Raw genomic sequence first — 21,084 nt, 5'->3', positions numbered from 1 at the left:
AGTTATCTATTGCCACAATAATGCTGCATAAAAATCAACCACAAGGGCCTCCCTGGTGGCGCAGTGGTTGAGAGTCCGCCTGCCGACGCAGGGGACGTGGGTTCGTGCCCCGGTCCGGGAAGATCCCACATGCCGCGGAGCGGCTGGGCCCGTGAGCCATGGCCGCTGAGCCTGCGCGTCCGGAGCCTGTGCTCCGCAACGGGAGAGGCCACAACAGTGAGAGACCTGCGTACCACCAAAAAAAAAAAAAAAATCAACCATAAAAACTCCAAAAACGCCAACCATAAAAACTCCAATACATAGTTACATTTGCTCACAAATCTATGGGTCAGCTGGATGATTCTGCTAATCTGGACTAGGCTCAGAGATCTCAGCTGGGTGTGGTCATAGAGTGAAATCAACTGGCAGGTCAGAGAAGAGCTGGCTTTTCTAGACTGGCCTCAGCTGTACTTTGCCTCTCATCCTCCAGCAGCCTAGCCCTACTGTATCTCCAAAAGAGATAGCAGAAGAATGCAAGGCTTCCTTAAGAGGTAGGTTCAAAAGTGGCATGATATCACTTCCCCCTCTTTCTATTGGCCAAAACAAGTGATAAGGCCAGTCCAGCTGCAAGAGGTAAAGACACAGACTCCACTTTTGATTGAAGGAGCTAGATACAAGATGAGGTATAGCCATTTTTCAATCAACCTAGCATAGGTCTCAATTACTCTTTTTTTGTTTGTTCACTCGATACTGCCTGCCTCACCCTAGCTTTGTAAATCATTTAACTCCTCTAATTAAGAACTTTATCAGCTCCAAAACCTAGGGCAAATGTGGTTAAAGCCTGTTAATACAAACATGGTCCAAACACATCATCTTTTATGAGTTCATATAATTGCTTGCTAGTTAATATCACTAAAATTGTTTTTTTAAAGGGACTTCCCTAGAGCCTCATTTGCCAGCTAGAACAGTCAGACCCAATTGTAACTGCTCTCCTTAATGATATGCCTTGTTCACTCAACAAATATTTAGTTATCATTTCCTGAGTGCCAGGCCCTGTCCCAAAGGTTAGTGATACAGTGGTGAACAAGACAGTCTAGATCCCTGCTCTAATAGAGCTTACATTGTACAAAGGAAAAACATATAAGCAAGCAATTAATAAAATAATTTCAGCTAGTGACAGGAGGAGAACAAACGCAGTGGTGGGACAGAGAATGATTAGACTGGGGAAGCTACTTTAGATTTGATTTGTTCAGCAGGGAAGACCTCTCAGGATCAAGACCTGAATGGCAAGTAGGAGCCAGCCATGTGAGGATTTGGGGAGAGAGTGGCCCAGGCAGAGAACAAGAGCAAAGGCCCTGAGGCAGTGATGGGTTTGCTGTGTCTAGGAACAAAAGAGGTATGAAGAGAAGTCCTTCCACCAAACATACCAGGATCAGGGGTGTGCAAATTCTAGAACCGCCATTTGGAAATAAACAAGAACATGTACCAAAGCACAGGCACATGTAGTCCCCAACTTTTCTCCCTTCTCCCCCAACTCCAACTTCATGTCCAAAAGGGAGGCTTATTTGGGGGGAAGAGAGCAATTCACATTTTAATTTTTGATAGACATTTACATTTGATACACCCAGTTTTTAAAATAATGACTTTATTAACACATAACTCATAGACCACAAAATTCACCCCCTTTTAAAAATTCAGTGGTTTTAGTATATTCACAGTTGCACAACCATCACCACTGTCTAATTTTCATCACCTCCAAAAAGAAACCCTGAGTTTATCAAGATTATAGGATACAAGATCAATATACAGAAATCAATTGTATTTCTATACACTGGCAGTGCACAATTCAAACACGAGATTAAGAAAATAATTCTATTTACAATAGCATCAAAAATAATAATAGAGTACTTAAGAAAAAATTTAAGAAATTAAATATGACTTGTACATTGAAAACTACAAAACATCCTTGAAAGAACTTAAAGAGAACCTAAATATATGAAAAGACATCCTGTGTTCACAGATTGAAAGACTTAATATTATTAAGATGGTATAGTAGACAGAATAATAGTCCCCCCAAAATGCTCATGTTCTAATATTCAGAACCTGTGAATATGTTACTTTACATGGCAAAAGAGATTTTGCAGATGTGATAAAATTATGGAGATTATCCTGGATTATCTGTGTGGGTATAATGTAATCACAAGGGTCCTTATAAGAGGGAGGCAAGAGAGTCAAAGATAGGAGGAGGTGTGATGAGGGAAGCAGAGGTTGGAGTAATACATTTGAAGATGGGGGAAGGGGCCATGACTTAAGGAATGCAGGCCACGTCTAGAAGTTGGAAAAGGCAAAGAAATGGATCCTCCCCTGGATTCTCCAGAAGGAATACAGCCCTGCTGATATCTTGATTTTAGCCACATAAGACTCATTTTAGAATTGACATCCAGAACTGAAGATAAATTTGTATTGTTCTAAACCACTAAGACTGTGATATTTGTTACAGCAGCAATATAAACTAAAAGACGTGGTAATACTCCCCTAACTGATTTATAGATTCAACACAATCCCTATGAAAGTCCCAGCTGACTTTCTTCCAAAAATTGATAAACTGATCCTAAAATTCATCTGGAAATGCAAGGGACACAGAATAGGAAAAAAAATCATGAAAAAAAAAAGAACAAAGCTGGAGGTCTTACACTTTCTGATGTGAAAACTAACTACAAAGCGACAATATTCAAAACTCTGGCACTGACATAAGGAAAGACATACAGATCAATGGAACAGAATTGAGAGTTCAGAAATAAACACTTACGTTTATGGTCAATTGATTTTTGACAAGGGTAGCAAGACAATTCAATGGAACAAGGATATTCTTTTCAACAAATGGTGCTGGGACACTTGGGTATCCACATGAAAAAGAATGAAGTTGTTGTACCCCTACCTCACAACATATAAAAATAATTAACTCTAAATAGAACATAGATCTAAATAAAAGAGCCAAATCTATAAAACTCTTAGAAGAAAACATAGGTGTAAATCTTTGTGACCTTAGATTAGGTAATAGTTTCTTAGATATGATAGCAAAAGCACAAGTAAAAAAAGAAAAAAATAGGTAAATTGGACTTCATCAAAATTAAAACTTTTGTGTTTTTAAAGGACATTATCAAGGAAGTGAAAATACAATACACAAAACTGGAGAAAATGTTTGTAAATCATATATCCAGTAAGAGTCTAGTATCTAAACTAGGTAAAGAATTCTTACAACACAAAGATGAAAAGAAAAATATCCCCATTTAAAAATAGGCATTTTTTAAATTGAATAGATGTTTCTCCAAAGAAATATGCAAATGGCCAATAAGCATGTGAAAAGATGTTCAACAACATTAGCCATCAGGGAAATGCAAATCAAAACTACAATGAGATATCACTTCATATCCACTAGGATGGCTGTAATAAATTTTTTTTAATGAAAATAACGAGAGTTGGCAAGGATGTAGAGAAATTAGAACCTTGTACATTGCTAGTAGGAATGTAAAATATTTAGTTCCTGCTATTGAGCTACAGTAGAAAACAGTTTAGAAAGAAATGTTAAACACAGAGTTACCTCATACTCAGCACTTCCATTCCTAGGTCATACCCAAGAGAATTTAACACATATATCCACACAAAAACTTGTACACAAATATTCATAGCAGTGTTATTCATGATAGCTAAAAAGTGGAAACAATCAAAATGTATATCAAGTGTAAACAAATAAATTAAGCATGGTATATATCCATACGATGGAATATTATTCAGCCATAAAAAGACTGAAGTATTCATTCATGCTACCACATAGATGAACCTTGAAAGCATTATGCTAAGTGAAAGAAGACAAAGAGACCACATGCAATACAATTCCATTTATATGAAATGTCCAGAATAGGCAAATTTATAGAGACAGAGAGTAGATTAGTGATTGCCAAGGGCTGGGAGGAGTAGAGAAAGAGCAGTAACTGCTATGGTTTGAGATTTCTTTGGGTGATGATGACAATGTTCTGCAACTAGAAAATAGTGATGGTTGCACAACTCTGTGAACATATTAAAATTCATTGCACATTAAAGGGTGAATTTTATGGCATGTGAATTATCTGAAAATAAATGAATATGGAAATAAATTAATGAATTTAATATATGTATGCCTGTATGTGCCTAGGTGTGGAATTGCTGGGTCATATTGTGTCTCTAGGTTTAACTTTTTAAGGAACTGTCAAATGGTTTTTCAAAGTGGCTGCTCCATTTTATAGTCCCACCAGCAATGTATCAGAGTTCCAATTTCTGCACATCCAAAGGCCCATTTTTAAGAGATCCTAGCAAACAAATCTGCAACAAAGTCTATAGGGAACAAATAGAAAATGCTGAAGTTTTTGCAGTCTTAGGAGCATGTGTATGTGCTTGTTTGCAGGTTTCAGAGAAAGTCCATTGATGGAAGCTTTGGTTCCAGTGACGGTAAGAAAAATCCCTGGTTTCAATTCAAACTGATGGCAAGTATGTGGCAACATTCCATTTGGTACTTTTGTCTCTCTGACTTTTGTGATTTCCCAAACCCTCTATTGATTCCTATCCCCCCACAGACACACACAGAGTGGTCTAATCTGCAGTCTTCCTACAGAAAGCAGAGCCAGTGAGAACCAATTTACACACTTGATAATTACTGAGATATGGAGCTCACACTAAGAGCCTTTGTTCGGAGAGTTCCTCATAGTTGTCCACAGCCCATTTGTCAGCAATTCATCTTTTTAAGGAGTTTAATGTTTTCTAGGACATAAATTGTTCATATCTGTCTTATCACAGAGCTGACTTGTGAACAATGGTAAGAATTTATTGTGTCAAATCTAATACAGAGCTTACTTTTCCCAAATTGAGATAGAGGGTTTTTTTGTTCAAGGATCTAGAAAACTGAAGTATTTGAGACCAGCAAGTATAAGAGAGTATTATAACTTTGGGAAATCCAGAGTAATTGATTATCCAACCATTGTAATATGCCCTTTCTTCCACTCTGAGGATTTGAACAAAGGAATTTAGTTGCTTGATCTTTTTATTAAATCTTTTAAAAAAACTTAAATGTCCTTATTTTTAAAACTTGAGATATAATTGACATATAACATTGTATAAGTTTTGGGTGTACAACACGATTCTATATTTGTATATATTGCAAAGTGCTCACCACTAGAAATCTAACATCTATCACCACACATAGTTATACTATTTTTTCTTGTGATGAGAACTTTTAAGATCTATTCTTTTAGCAATTTTCAAATACACAATACAGTATTATTAACTCTAGTCACCATGTTGTACATTACATCCCCAGGACTTACTTATATTTTATAACTGGAAGTTTGCACCTTTTGTTAAGTGTCCTATTTTTGGAAAAGCCTAAATCAGCATGAGTTACTCAGTGCTCACAAGCTATTTGGCATAGAGTGGTCATTTGGAAAAGGAATGATGGAGTGAGACTTGATTTTTAAGTCACATGCCGCAGATTATTTTTTCTAATTTTTATTGGAGTGTAGTTGTTTTACAATGTTGTGTTAGTTTCTACTGTACAGCAAAGTGAATCAGCTATACATATACATATATCCCCTCTTTTTTTGGATTCCTATTTAGGTCACCGCAGAGGACTGAGTAGAGTTCCCTGTGCTATACAGTAGGTATGCAGCAGATGTTTAGTTCTGTGTTTTCTACAGTTAAGTTAGAAAGACACAAAGCGACTGCCTACCCCACCCAGCAGGAGTATCTCTCCCTCTGCTGGAGGTCTGCTTCTCCTGCCTTCCTTTGACTTTTGTCTTCCTTAATGTCAACGTGTCTATTTTTCCAGGCATCCAGGCAATTGGTTTTAATAACATTCAACAGCCAATGTAAAGGAATATAAAAGAACACCTGCTCTAGTGTCTTTAAAATGCTGAGTACTACTTTCTATTTTATTCATAAAATGTTAAAATGAAATGTCTTCTCTCTGGATCTCGGCCTTTTCTCTCTGATGCTCTCCAGGTTTTGCTCTTATTTAGGCCTAGTCGAACTTAGAAAACCCGATTGGTTGGATCCGATAGGTGCTCTGTGAATGGATTCTCTGTTATTTTTATTGTATGAGTGAAGTCATTTTATCACTGCAATGACAATTAAAGGAACTTTGTATTCAGAAGGGTCTCCTGAACAGTGAAGCACTGGCAGACAGACTTGAGCCAAATCACTGTCCAAGATCAAGATGGCTCTGAAAATTAGCTAAGAGCTAGAGGCACCCTTCAGATAACAAGCAGAAATGAATGAGTGAGCAAAAAAATAAATAAAGATGCATCCGTTGGATTCATGTGGCTGCAGGTAACAGCAAAGTTTATCTCAAACATACCTAAACAATAAAGAGTGTCTCCTCTCCCTGGAAGCTGAGCAGAAGGGTGGGCTTCAGGATTCACTGAGTCCAGGGGCTCTGGTCCTTTTTCCTGCCATTCCCTTGACTCTGCTTTGCCCCCAAAGCTGGTAGTGAGATGGGTTCTCACCTGACAATGTCCAGAAGGAAGGACTGTTTCAGAAGCACCTAGCAACTTCTCTCATGTTTCATTGGCCTAGAGAGGATCATACACTTGTTGCTAAACCAGTCACTGCAAAGGAATCTATTTACTTACAGATCAATCAAGTTTGCTTATAGAATTAGGGTGAGGTCATCTTTTTCTAGGACCAGCGTTTCTCAAACTCAACATTATGGACAATACAGCCAGAATCATTCTTTGTTGTTGGGAGCCGCCCTGTACATTATAGGATGTTTAACCGCATCCTTCACCTCAACCTACTAGAATTCAGTAATACACTCCCTCCTTGTGACAACTAAAGTTATGCCCAGACATTGTCAAACGTCCTCTTGGGAGCAAAATGTTCCCCCCACCCCTACCCCCAACCAAGAGTCACTGACTTAAAAATATGGGCTTCCAGGCACAAGTGAGGGAGGATACCCAAACAAAATCCCAGCTTAGTTAGGAAGTAGGAAATAGGAATGTTCACCACAAAGGGCTTTGAAATCAGGAGGAAGTAAGGAACCTATGTAATGCTGAGAGGCTACGGGGAAAGATGACACATGACCACTGGTGAGACAAGACCTAGGTTCTTCAAACAAGAGCAGAGAAGATAAGCTCTACCCTAGGGAGGAACCAGTTAGCGACTCTTAATCACATGACCACAGAGCACGGAGAAACCAGCCTGTAGCAAGAGACAGAGGCAAGTGAGGGACCTTATCTGAAAGCTAATGTGAAAGATTCAGGGGAGGAACCTTTAGAGAGGAGCAAGGATACAGAAATGTCTTTGTCTCCCAAGGGCCAGTATCAGTGTGCCCAAGGCGGGGCTACAAGAAGTTTAATGGAGCTTAGAGCTACAGGAAATGCCCTGGGGGCTAGTGCCTAGAAGAAATGCTAGGAGCAGCGTTTGAGAAAGGGGACCCCACTAGATTTGGCATGCTGTCTGCCGCAATCAACGTGGAGCTAGATAACTGAGGAACTTGGCCTGATGCTTTCACCCTAGGTATGCCTGAGATGGAGGAAATAGAGCCAGGTCCCTACAACTTGCTAAATTGTTGGCAGCTGTTTTAGTTATGTAATGATAGGAAGGCTGCATTTGGAAAATCTGTCGGCTCCCCTGCATGTGTTTTTCTTCGATTTGCCTGCAGTTTTTAAAGTTGTGTTTGAAAAATGTTGACATTGGCTCCAACTAAACTAAAAAGCAAAGGAAGTTCTTTCATACTTCATGGGATAAAGAAGGAGATAAGAGGCTGGAGCCCAGGTGAAATGGAAATAGTGTTGGTAAAGAGCAGCTTCAGGCTGTGAAGGGACTTTACTACTGCGGTGTGACTGGATGGACACTGTATTCTCTATTCCTCACTTAGCACTTAGGACAGAGGCCTCTGTGGTAATCTAAAGGGCACTGGGCAAGGCTCTGTGTTCTAAAAACATGTCCTCCAGTGGCTCTATCAGTGGAAAAAACCCACATTTCACATCATTGTTAAAGAGCCTATACAGAAATTCAGTTACCACCTTGAAAGAGAGACAGATGAAACGTGACTCACAGGCCTCTGGGACCACATGAGCTGTCACCATGAACCTGGGTGCAGCCTAAGAGGAGGGTACTTTCTCAAGTGAGGGAGCTTGGTGAACTTGCCAAGTTTGCAGATTTAAGAACCAAATGGCCAATCAGATCCTTCCCTGGATGGAGCGATTACTGAATCAGCCTCCCAGCAAAGAGCAGGGCCCGGGAGGGATAAGACAAGCAGCGTGCTGAGTCCAGAGGGGTCAGGGAGCACAGGCCATCCTCAGGCTCTGCGGCAACAGGTCTCAGACTCTAGTCCTGACTCTCTACTCTGCTTTTTCCCAGCTTTGCCTGCCCGGTTTTTTCTTCTAGAGGAATTTTACTTTTACGTCCTTCTGCAAAGATTAGTGGTTTTCTTCATTTTCTCCTCAACTTTTGAGATACAGCATGACACTCGTTGGGAGAGATAGCCAACTGGCATAAAAATGAAATATCATGTCAGCTAGTTCACAGCGTTACTGACTCCCTCTTCCGCTTCCAACCTCCTGAGTCTGGAGACGGAAGCGGGCAGGACAATTATAAATGTGACGTCCCTGAAAGAGCCAAGCATGCTCAAAATGAAATGAAGTTTTTCTCCTCACACGGAGCAATTAATATAAAAGGCAAGCATGCAAGCGTATCCTATTCTAAGTTAGTAAAGCAGACAGATGGCAAAGGGCCCACACGCAGAGAAAAACATACCAGAACAAGTCTCCCCATTAAGATGAGCTCATTCACAACTTTATATGTTTGCTTATTCCCAGCCAGAACATCTTGGTCTGTCCTATAAACTGATATTTTGTGTTTAATTCTGCTTTCTAAATGCCATACAGTTAAATAGAAATATGGCTTGCCTTCTGGGCGCATCCATCATGTTTGAAGTTTGGGAGGTAATGCTTCGGTTTTTGCATTCTAAGAAGGTCTTAGACATTAGAAACGTTAACAGAATACCGTTATCCATTGTTGACCAGTCTCCTATTTAATTGTGCATATAGAAGTGCACAGATTTGTTTTTGTTTTGTTTTTGTGGTACGCGGGCCTCTCACTGCTATGGCCTCTCCCGTTGCGGAGCACAGGCTCCGGACGCGCAGGCTCAGTGGCCATGGCTCACGGGCCCAGCTGCTCTGTGACATGTGGGATCTTCCCAGACCAGGGCACGAACCCGTGTCCCCTGCATCGGCAGGCGGACTCTCAACCACTGCGCCACCAGGGAAGCCCAGAAGTGCACAGATTTGAAACAAGAGCACTGCTCATGAAAATCTCGATGCTCTTGTCCATCACAAAACCATTGTTGTTGTGGTTGCCTCGAGGTGAAAAGAACTAGCGACTACATCGAAATCAGGTCCTGCTCGATTGCGAGGCAGAGTGCAGAAATCATCGAAGTCTGAACAAACCTACACAGCTGGCTTTTTCTTTTTAGTGAAGTTGTCGCTTAACAAAACAGTGATTGTTTTTGTTTGCTAACTTGCTTTGACTTTAGTTTTTGCCATTTTTTCTCCTTTGATCACACACACGAAAACCCTTTGCCTCCTACAGACCATTTCAACCCCCCGCTGCAGAGGAACTCAAGCGTTCTCCGACGCACGTGTCTACTTCCCATGCCAGGGGGTTTCCCAGGAACAGAAAATGCCCCAAATCCTGGGGTTTATGATTTTAGTATCATTCTTCGCTTACTATTTGCACATGTAATATTTGGAAAAGTTTGAGGCGCGTCCTCTTAAAGAATGTTTTTCTCTCACTGCCAACAACCATTTGGCAACAGACATGCCTATTCTACCTCTGAACTATCCCCCAAATAACCCATATTCCTGCACATCCTTAGTTCACGTTGTCATTATTTTTTGCTCCAAGGAGTGCAGTAATTTCCATCCTGTCAGGGCTCATCCCGTCTATAGTTAGGGTACCGTTAATGACTGTGACAAATAAACCTCCGAATTATAGCCCCTTAATCACAGAAGTTTATTTCTGGTGTTTATGTTCAGCGGTGGCCTTCCTCACAGTGATTCCAGGACCCATGCTCCTTTGTTCCTGTGATTCTGCAACACTGCCAGGCAGGAATCGGCAACGTTTTTTCTGTAAAGTGCCAAATGGTAAATGTTTTAGGCTCTGCGGGCCACGTAGTCTCTGTTGCAACTGCTCCACTCTGCCATTGTAGCCAAAAGCAGCCACAGACGTACTCAACGAGTGGCTGTGTTTCAGTAGAACGTCGTATGTAAATACTGAAATTTATCATTTTACCTGCCATAAAATACTCTTCGTCTTCTGATTTTTCCCTAACCATTTAAAAACTTTAAAACCATTTTTAGTTTAAGGGCCATACAAAAACGGGTGGCAGGCTAGATTTGGTCTGCAGACCATAAAATTGGCCTGCAGGCTCCTACATTAGAGTAAAAAGAAAATCAAACTATTTAGAGTTATGTTCTTTCACTTTGGCAACTGGACATAAAGTGTTTGCCTCTTTGCTTTTCTTTTTAACAGGCTCTGGAAATACGTCGGTGTCACATCCCATTGCTGCCAGCACCCCTGACGAAAGCAATTATGGGGCAATAGGTATTTCCTACAATGAGTCCATTCATGGAAGTGTTTCCTGATTCTCCAAATAGGATATAAGGAGCCCTCCAGCCACTGATAACTGGGAGAGTGGGCAAGGCCGTCATCGTATAAGATTATCTTTTATTTATAAGATGAATTGGCTCGATGATCTGGAAGGTTCCTTCCAGCTCTAATTTTCTCTGGTTCTATTGATCCGTTTCTTGGGTCTGCTAGCCACACTTGAGCAGAATTTTCTATGGTTGCCATCAACTCCCTTGGGGATTTTCTCGTACCCAGCCTGAGTGTAGGGCGTGAAAGATGCGTCAAGAGTCTGACGTCAGGGAGCCCGACATCAACTGACCCGGTGTTTCATTCTCAGGTTTCAGTGGAGTAAGGGCGATCAGAAGACTGAGGCTGTGCAGCAGGTGAACACGGCTGAAGCCTAACGATCTTCCATTTGGGCTAACTGCATAAACGAACCTGCACACTGCCACCCAGTCATTCCCATGGCAACCCCCAGGGCTCGTTCAGTGGCCTGAAGGGTCAGAATTCTGATCCTTGTCTCGTTAGAGTTGGCGTGCATTGACGCTTCCACACACTTCCATGATGCTTGCGGGCCTATGAATGGTGCACCTTAAGCTGTCAGCATAGAGGGGCTGGGAATCCTGTATGCCTGCCCTGTTATTCTGTAACTTTGAGAAGCATGTGGGCTCAGTGCTGGAGACTTATTTCTGGCTCTGCAAGAACAGGGTTTGTTTTTTTTTTTTTAACCATCTGAATAGAAGAAATAAAGCAGAAGGTAGGCTCTGCTCATGTGCTCATTAGGCTGTGCAAATTCCCATCTGCTCTGGGAAACATTCACAGGATTCTTCTTCCTGAGAATGTTGTTTCCATTATATAATCATAGATACAGCATGTGGGGGATTTCGGTGTACAAATACTTTATCCACGAGAAATGTATAGCTGCTGGACGTGTTGGTACTAACACGTACATGTGGTAGATGCTATACATAATTACGTGCATGTGTATGTTTATACATTTATGCTCATATTTTAAAATATGAAACATGAAATATAAGCATAATATTATTTTTGCAGCCAAATAGTTAACAGAGCAGATGCCTTTATATTATGTATTCAGCCCTAGAAAGAGATGATTTAAATATAAAAATAGGAGGAGAGGAAAATTAGAGGTCCATTGAGGAGCAATTAGAGAAAGAACACGTGCTGTGGGTAAGGAGTTGGTTTTTACCAACACAGCACTTTCAGGAATGAGTCAGCACTGTGCTTTTTGCAGAGAAAGATGGACTCCATGGGTTCTTCACGGTTTGGGAAGGCAGATGAGTCTCCTCTGTTTCAGATGAGTCAGGCTCCAGTCCTGGCAGGCAAATGTCCTCCTCCGATGGCAGACAGCCATGCCAGTCAGACACGGACAGCTCCGTGGAGGAAAGTGACTTCGACACCATGCCAGACATTGAGAGCGATAAGAACGTCATCCGGACCAAGGTACTTCTGCCAGGTGGTGCTCTTCGAGAGGGCGAAAAGTTCAGGAGCCAAATACAACTTCAGCAACACCTCAATTTCCTTTATATATATTTTTTCTTCAGGGGGAGTCAAATTTCTCAGTGAGCTTTTTATTTATTTTGTTTAAACATCTTTATTGGGGTATAATTGCTTTAAATGCTGTGTTAGTTTCTGCTGTATAACAAAGTGAATCAGCTATACATATACATATATCCCCATGTCTCCTGCCTCCTGCGTCTCCCTCCCACCCTCCCTATCCAATCCCTCTAGGTGGTCACAAAGCACCGAGCTGATCTCCCTGTGCTATGTGGCTGCTTCCCACTAGCTAGCTATTTTACATCTGGTAGTGTATATATGTTCAGGGGGCTTTTTAGATAAAACTTAGCTACATACTAAAAGCAATACTTGGTTGGTTAACACTTCTTTCTGGAGGGAGAAAGTGAGAGCAGTAAAGAAAACAGAGCGCTAAAACGCTCTCAGGGTCTGAAGGGGCTGAGCATGGACAAAAGTTGAGGAAGGGATCCAACCAAATGGGAGAAAAGATTCATTTGAAGGGTGTACTTGGAAAAACTCCCTGGTTGTATACATAAAATCCTTCAGGAGTAAAAGCTCATTTCTTTCTGGCTCGTATATATCACATTGTGTTGTATCCAGTAAGGGACACAAAGGTGAATCGTACCGTTTCAACCTCGTAATTCAAGAATCACACGATGGGCATCTCTGAAAACTGGGAAAGCAATTCTTGAGATCTAAGAAGCATTCAAGACGCCCAATAGGCTTCCCACATCAGCCAATTTCCCTAAAGCCAAGGGAAATACTAGGATTTTTAAAGGCATCCTGGGAAAAGCAAAATTAAAAGAAAAGTCTTGTTAAATATTTTAATCCCTAGTGAGTGATTGAACTGAAATGTGTAAAGCTCTCCTTTATATTTTATGCAAGAAATCCAAGTACAGTTTTGCACTCTCTTTTTATTTGGCATCCCAGATGTTCCTTTACCTGTCAGATCTGTCCAGGAAGGACCGGAGAATTGTCAGCAAAAAATATAAGATTTATTTTTGGTGAGTAAATGACCAGGAGGGCTATGGTTCTCTTTAGTAAAATTAAAGTTTTCCTTGTAAAAGCTGCAATCACTTATGAGATTCATATAAGTGAATCAAATCACAGGTTTCAGTGTTTAATGAGGCACAGGTATAGGTGTTTAAAGGATTCATGCCACATTTGATAGGAAAGACAAAAATGAACTACCAAAGGAAACCAGCCCTAAATTAAATAAATACAAAGTATTAAATAAGAACGGTAGTGGAATCCCATAGGGAGACACTAAATCCTTTTCTAGGAAAATACAGTAACGATAACATTAATGTCACCACCTTCCCTCTTCTCCTCACCAGGACTTGCTCTTGGAAGAGCCAGTGATTAAAGGGATGAGATGCCTAGAGCATCTCATAGTAGCTAGAAACCTCCCTGAGTGAAGATGATACCATCAGCCAATAATATATAGACCTGCGATGGTCAGACACAGATGCAGTCTTCCTACAAGCAGAGAGTCTGAGGTGCCTGGCAGGGTCCCCTCCTTCCTCTCAGAAACCCCCAGCTGACACTTGTGATAGCCCTTCCCATTCTTTTTTCTGGAAGGATACCCTTTTACTGGGATACAGATATTAGAGGAAAACAAGGGCCAGTGGGGACCACATGGAATTCCATAGTAGGGCCATCATTTTGGAACTAAGAGATATCTAAAAGAGCCACATCCCTTTGTGAGATCCATCACCCATTACCTACTCTCAGATCACTTTTTTTTTAATTTTTAAGTCACAACTTATTTTTATTAATTTATTTATTTTTGGTTGCGTTGGGTCTTTGTTGCTGTGTGCAGGCTTTCTCTAGTTGCGTCGAGCAGGAGCTACTCTTCACTGCGGTGTGCAGGCTTCTCACTGTGGTGGGCTTCTCTTGTTGCGGAGCACAGGCTCTGGGCTCACGGGCTTCAGTAGTCGTGGCACGCGGGCTCAGCAGTTGTGGATCGCGAGCTCTAGAGCACAAGCTCAGTAGTTGTGGTGCACGGGCTTAGTTGCTCTTCAGCATGTGGGATCTTCCCGGACCAGGGATCAAACCTGTGTCCCTTGCATTGGCAGGTGGATTCTTAACCACTGCACCACCAGGGAAGTCCCTCTCTGATCACGTTTAATCTAACAATATCCTAAATAGATAGGCCCTCATTAATAATTGGTTAAACCAGAAGCAAGTATTATTTACACTGTTTTACAAGTAACTGTATGAGAGGAAGATTGGAGAAACAGGAACCACATAATCAGTTTCTAATCGCGTTTGTGAGTTAACTAGGGAGTTATGGGGTGGAAAGATTCTTTTTTTTTTTAAAAAAAAGGGCAAAGTTTCCATTGTTATTTTGGAAATAACCGTTTCTGATTTTTTGCCTGCGTAGGAACATCATTACCATTGCTGTGTTTTATGCGCTGCCTGTGATCCAGCTGGTTATCACCTACCAGACAGTAAGTGCTGCCCCGAACTCCAAAATCCCACCTTTCATACTGCAGGGAAAGATATTTGCTGCGAATTACGGAGAAAGGTATAACTTGAGCTCCGTCCAAGAATTAATTCCCCGTTTGGGTTCCCACTGGATTTCTCCACTGGTTCGTCTTTGACCTTTAAATCTAGTTCCCAATTGTTTTATCACAGACCGCTTGTATTATTTTGACTACCAATCTGAAATTATTCCCTTGCACTCATTTAGTCTTGGTATCTATCAACTGTGTCTATTTTTTACCAGTCTGCACTTTTGATCATCATGGGATGATGAGTAAATTTGCAGACCAAAACAAAGAAACCTGATGTCTAATTTAGCCTGTGTCCTGTCATTGAGGGTAAATATGTTTTGTAAAAGTAAGAACAGCTTCACAATACTAATGAAATATTAAAAGAAAATATAAAATAAATAAAAAACAAACAAAAACAATAATTAAAATAGCTTGAGAACCCCCACTGCACCTTCACAGAACCCTAGGGTCCAGGTCACTTAAGTGATCCCGTCTGGGATCTATTACACATGAAAAGCCCATTTAGAACAGCACCAGGCTAAAGGTGTTTCTAATGCAATGGTTCTCAAACTTTGCATTAAAATCATCTGGGGGACTTTTAAAAATCCCAGTGTCCAAGCTGTACCCCACACCAGTTAGATCAGAGTGGAATCAGGCATCAGTATTTTTTTTTTTAGATGTTGGGGGTAGGAGTTTATTAATTAATTTATTTATTTTTGCTGTGTTGGGTCTTCGTTTCTGTGCGAGGGCTTTCTCTAGTTGCGGCAAGCGGGGGCCACTCATCATCGCTGTGCGCAGGCCTCTCACTATCGCGGCCTCTCCTGTTGCGGAGCACAGGCTCCAGACGCGCAGGCTCAGTAGTTGTGGCTCACGGGGCCAGTCGCTCCGCGGCATGTGGGATCCTCCCAGACCAGGGCTCGAACCTGTGTCCCCTGCATTGGCAGGCAGATTCTCAACCACTGCGCCACCAGGGAAGCCCCAGGCATCAGTATTGATGAAACTCCCAGTGATTCCAGTGTACAGCCAAGTTTGAGAGCCAGGAGTTTAATAATATTTCACCAATTCCATACTTAATATGTGATGAGGACGAGGACTTTGTAAGGCTTGAGCACCACCATTTATAATCTAAATATTCTCTGAATACTTTGGTGCTGTCAGAAGATACAGCTGTGCTGTGATCTAGGAAGGTTCTTAACGATAGCGATAGTGATAACTATGGACAACCAATCACACATCTCCTTATGTCCACCTGCCCTGTGGTTACCATTTCCACACAGAGGATGGAACAGCTCCTTACCCTCCCAGGATTCATCTAGAACATAGGATGTACGATGACCATCCTAATAGGCAGGTCCCAATGTTAGCATCCTCTCAAAATCCTTTTACAATGAGAACAAAGGAAACATACTCAGTTGTATTCTGCCGTGAGGCCACATAATGAGGGACAGGGAATATTTCAATTCAAAGCAAGATGGCAGCATTGAAAGGAAATGTGTCTATACTGTGTAAAGGCTGAAGGTAACGACCCATCCCCTGCTGAGAAGGGGTGCTGGTTACGCTGTAAATCACCGACAGTTGATCGCTGTGAGCACTGTCCACTTTTTGTGATTTCAGGCTCAGGGGGTGGAGGAAAACAGCATCTCCTCTTTTCACTCTTGGTTTTACAGATAGTCAATGTCACTGGTAACCAGGACATCTGCTACTACAACTTCCTCTGCGCTCACCCCTGGGGTGTCCTGAGGTAAGCCCAGTCCTCTGAGGCAATGAGAGATGCCTTTCTGTGTAATGGGACGATTTCAGTTTTTAAAAATACTAGAACAGTTGTGGAAAAGCACCCCAATCAAGGGTAAAGAGGAATGAAATCAGGAAGTTGAGATCAGGTATGCCTCCTCCATTCCTGTATGGGGGCCTCAGGAAACAGTCCTGAGGAGAAGGCAGAGATGTGTTTGAAAATACCAGGTCCTTAGCTGTGATGATCCTCACCCATGGGCATGAGCTGCTAGTACATTCAATCCGTTAAACAACCTCGTGAGATAGATAGGATTATTATTACCCCCGTTTTTAGATGAAGACGTTAAGGCTCAGTTAGAAAGGTAAGGACTTGCGGAAGGTCCCTCAGCTTGTTAGTGATGTTGAGACTCACACCGGGGCCTGCTGCCTCCAAGGCCATGCTCCAGCCTCCAGAACACGGCGAAGTGCAGAGAGCATTTGCCTGGGAGTTGCGAGCCTGGCTTCTCGATCCAGAACTGAACTAGTCTCAGTTTCCTTAAATAAATCTGCTGGCTGTGACCAGTTGACGCTTATCCTGAAATTCATGGTTACAGAGCTGAGTATGGACACATAACATGGGTCCGTCCATCTACGTGAATTCACTCTCACAGTGTAGCTGAAACGCTTGGCCCAACTGCCCCTCTGTGGAGCGACTCTCTTTCCTAGGATTCATTCCCCGCTACTGCCATCAGCACCAGGGAGGATTGAGTGGGTGTTAGGGAAGCTAAGCAGGCATCCCTGAGAGGAAACGGACACATTATCACAGGCTAAGCATCCTAACGTGGCATTAGGTTAAAGATGCTTTCTGATGATCTCGGTCCTGAAATCTTATGGAAAGGTTAGCAGTGGAAGACACTGAATGCTGATTTCACTCGCTCATCCATGCCTTCATTCAGTCTCTAAAGCTCTTTGATACCTTGACTCTCTCATGGTCTCTCTGTCATCCCCTCAGTGCTTTCAACAACATTCTCAGTAACCTGGGCCACATGCTCCTGGGCTGCCTCTTCCTGCTGATAGTCTTGCGCCGGGACATTCTCCATCGAAGAGCCCTGGAGGCCAAGGACATCTTTGCCATGGTGAGGAGAGGGTGGGACGAGGGAGGTGAGAGCTAGGAAGGGTTATGGTTCCAAACGGGATCTGCAAAGAGGAGGGACATCTGGCTAGACGGTGTGACAATGGATTACGTGTCATGGACCACACGAGGCCAGAGCGTGGGCGTCCCGGTTCTGTGGCTGAGTCACTAAGGAGTATCTTTCCACTGACCAAGCTCTCTGCTTTTTCAGGAGTATGGGATTCCCAAACACTTCGGTCTCTTCTATGCTATGGGCATCGCACTGATGACGGAAGGGGTGCTCAGTGCTTGTTACCACGTCTGCCCTAATTACTCCAACTTCCAATTCGGTAATTCGAATTTACATCAGCTACACAGATTTGAGTTATAGGAGTCTTATCCTGGGACCCTCTCAGACATGCCAAGGTCGTGCTTGCAAGAATTAAATGACATTTTACGTGAAGTGATCTGAGGGCACCTCACCACAGGGCATGGTTTCCCCACACTGTACCGTTTTTTCCTCTCTGACCACCGTTTATAGACTACAAAAGAGCGAACACTGGGTACTGATCTCATGGCTAGATCTGCAGGTGGGCAATGGGCTAAGTGTCAGGCAGCAGGTCAGGTAGAAACCACCAACAGACATCTAGAAATCTCCCTCAGTGTAGCTTGGCTTAATTTAGCAGTTTGCCTGTTTTGGGTTGAAAGTAATAGAAAACCCAATTCGCATTGGGTTAAATAATAAGTACACTCATCAGCGCACCAGCCGAATGTACAGAGGTGGAATGGCCTTGTGGGTAGTTTGTCTGGTGGCCCTGGCTCCGCTTCTCCGTGATCCCCCTGGTTGCACCCAGCCTGCACACTGGTGGCCTCCTCAGGCTGCCTTCCCTCGTGGTGGCAGAAATAGCTACAGCAGGTCTTGGCTTCCTGTCTCCGCACCATGATGTCTAGAGAAAGCAGCGAGCTGGCTTCCAGGAGCCTTCATTTGAGAGCAGGAAACTTCTTTCCCCCAAACTCCCCAGATAAGAGCCCCTCACGCCTCCACAGCTTACACAGCCCTGAGCTTACTCCAGAATCTTTCTCTGTGTGAGGGTTAGGTCGGGCCAGCATTGCTACCCCAGTCACGGTGGCAAAGGAGGTGAGGTTACCTTTAGACCAATGAGACCCTTCCCTGGAACCAGGGGTGCAGTTAGCTTTCCTGAAGCAAGTGGTCTGGGAGGGTGTGCATTTCTGAATAGAAAATGGGGCTGAGATATTTGAGTTGGTATCGAGATGCTGTTAGGATGGAGAAAGGGAATAGCTGATGCTGGAAGCAGGCAATTAACAATGTCCTCCACACTCGAGGATGAGGTTTTTAAAAACAGTTATTTTGTGTTTGTGCTCTAGCCTCTGGCTGTTAACTCCCAACACCACAGAAATTCTCCATCACGTTTTAGTTTGTTTAAATTAGAAGACATTTTTAATAGAGGAAAACTATAGAGAATAATATCATTCACCACTCAGAAGGAACAAATGCCAACACTTTAAAATATTTGCCTTAAATCTACTTTAAGAAATAAAACATTGTGTAAAGTTGAGGTCCCATTTTGAACTGTTTTCTAAACTTATCAACTCTCCCCTTCCTTAGAAGCAACAGCTGTGATTAATTTTATATTTATCCTTCCAGTTTGTTTTTATAGTTTTTCTTCATTTGTAACAAATTAATATTAATTTCTCACACTTCGTTCGGCATCCTTCTTTTTTCATTCAACAATGTTTTCAAGATTTATTGGTATTAAACCACGGATATCCAGTTCATTCATTTTTAAAGACTGTCATTCTGTAATAAAAATATACCACATTTATCAATTCCTCTATTGAACAACACTTAGAGGTTGCCAATATTCTGCTAGTACAGACAGTGCTACAATGACTAGCCTCATCTATGCCTGTTGCGCACATGTGAGAGAGGTTCCCTGGAATACCTAGAAGTAGAATTTTGGGGTCACATGGTCCTGGTTGATGCATCTTCCATTTTACCAAAAACAGCCAACTTTCTCCCCAGAATATTAATTCCCACTCCCACTGGCTGAGTGAGAGTTTCCACTTCCCCCGTATCATCACTAACATGTGTTATTATTAGACATTTACACTTTTGCCACATTTTTTAGTAACATGGGACATTGCATGGCTGTTTTAATTTGCATTTCCTTAACCCCCATGCAGCTAAGCCACATGGAATTTCTAGCTGTCTTCTATCCCTAGGCTAGAAAGCCTTGTATATGAGTAGTAATCAATGTGGTTATGTTTCAGTATACTGAGAAGGACCTCCTGCGCCCACGTAGGATTCTCTTTATTGTCACACTGCCCTGTTCCCATTAGGGATTCTTTCGTTGTTGTTGGACAGGAGCGTTTATACACACATAGCCCTGCGAGTGGGGATAGGCAATTATTCATCATATCATCTGATACTTTTCTTCTGGGAGCTAGGAATGCCCCTCTTGGAGGGGGTGAGACGTGGAGTGTGTAGGGTTTACCTAGAATGTGCCTGGAGAGGCTGGCGTGTTGGAGGTCACCACACAGGCTGAGGGCAGCAAATAGTCCAAGGCCTGAAGGGAGGGGTTCTCTGAGGCTGAAGAGAGGTCTGTCTGCCACCTACTGGATCTCGATTGTCTCGGCTTCTCCTCAGACACCTCCTTCATGTACGTAATCGCCGGCCTCTGCATGCTGAAGCTCTATCAGACCCGCCACCCAGACATCAACGCCAGTGCCTACGCTGCTTACATCTCCTTCGCCCTGGTCATCACGCTCACCGTCCTTGGAGTGGTGCGTCCCTCCCCACAGCTGGCAGCCCTCTTGGGAGGCTTTGTATTTTGTTTTTTGGACCCCAGGTGAACAGGTTTAACTAATCATAATCCTTGGCTCATGACACACTCTCATCATTGGTCCGTTCATAGCATTTTAGTTACTGAGCTAGAATTTTTAATAATGTAACAGGCCCCTGGAACACTGCCCCTGGACAGTGTTAATACAAAGCTGAGACCTGGCTCGGGTGAGACTGGAATAGAGATGTACAGGCTGCTGGGAGAGAGACTGACTTGAAAGGACAAAAACCACTTTCTAAATGTGCGTGCACATGCGTCAGTCGTCTTCTGTTATTTGAAGAGCATTAGCTCCCAGCTTTAGACCTACTGCCTCTTCACCTGCTGTTCAGCTGCCTCACCCATTGCTTCCCTTTTCCATTTCTTTCTTTTTCATTTGGCCAGGTAGCCATTCTTTTTCCAGCCCTGGCTGCAGTAAGATCCCTGTGAGATCAGAGAAGGGAGAAAACCCAAAATTCACACACAGCTAGGTTTTTGACACCTTATGCATACACGAGAGATGAAACAATTTTAGTAAGTTCTCTGGGGAAAAAAAAAAAAAAACCAGATGAAGGTAACTTCCATCTTTACTCCTAGGTGTTTGGGAAAAATGACCTGTGGTTGTTCTGGGTCATCTTCTCTGCAATCCATATTCTGGCTTCTCTGGCCCTCAGCACCCAGATCTACTACATGGGTCGTTTCAAGATAGGTGAGTCACCTGTTACTCTATACTAAACATGCTGATTAACTT

The 21,084-nt window shown here is 42.6% G+C and overlaps 1 protein-coding gene across 5 annotated transcripts in view; it reads left to right on the top strand.

Annotated features, from left to right (window-relative positions):
- The window catches only part of SIDT1 (SID1 transmembrane family member 1), a gene marked incomplete at both ends in the record, with an annotated part of 85,032 nt that overhangs the window by 48,200 nt on the left and 15,748 nt on the right, over positions 1–21,084 (top strand). For all 5 annotated transcript variants that reach the window (XM_082655381.1, XM_082655380.1, XM_082655378.1 and 2 more), the window contains 10 exons: positions 4,421–4,464; positions 10,543–10,614; positions 11,957–12,102; positions 13,105–13,178; positions 14,561–14,627; positions 16,340–16,413; positions 17,395–17,518; positions 17,726–17,843; positions 20,162–20,298; positions 20,931–21,042. In XM_082655381.1, the coding sequence (XP_082511507.1) occupies positions 4,421–4,464; positions 10,543–10,614; positions 11,957–12,102; positions 13,105–13,178; positions 14,561–14,627; positions 16,340–16,413; positions 17,395–17,518; positions 17,726–17,843; positions 20,162–20,298; positions 20,931–21,042 (968 nt within the window). The remainder of the gene's footprint in view (positions 1–4,420; positions 4,465–10,542; positions 10,615–11,956; positions 12,103–13,104; positions 13,179–14,560; positions 14,628–16,339; positions 16,414–17,394; positions 17,519–17,725; positions 17,844–20,161; positions 20,299–20,930; positions 21,043–21,084) is intronic.

Source organism: Grampus griseus (assembly GCF_964374135.1).
Source record: "Grampus griseus genome assembly, chromosome: 5".
Taxonomy (NCBI): domain Eukaryota; kingdom Metazoa; phylum Chordata; class Mammalia; order Artiodactyla; family Delphinidae; genus Grampus; species Grampus griseus.
Note: the sequence above shows the minus strand (reverse complement) of the source record. Positions and strands in the feature narration are given on the sequence as shown.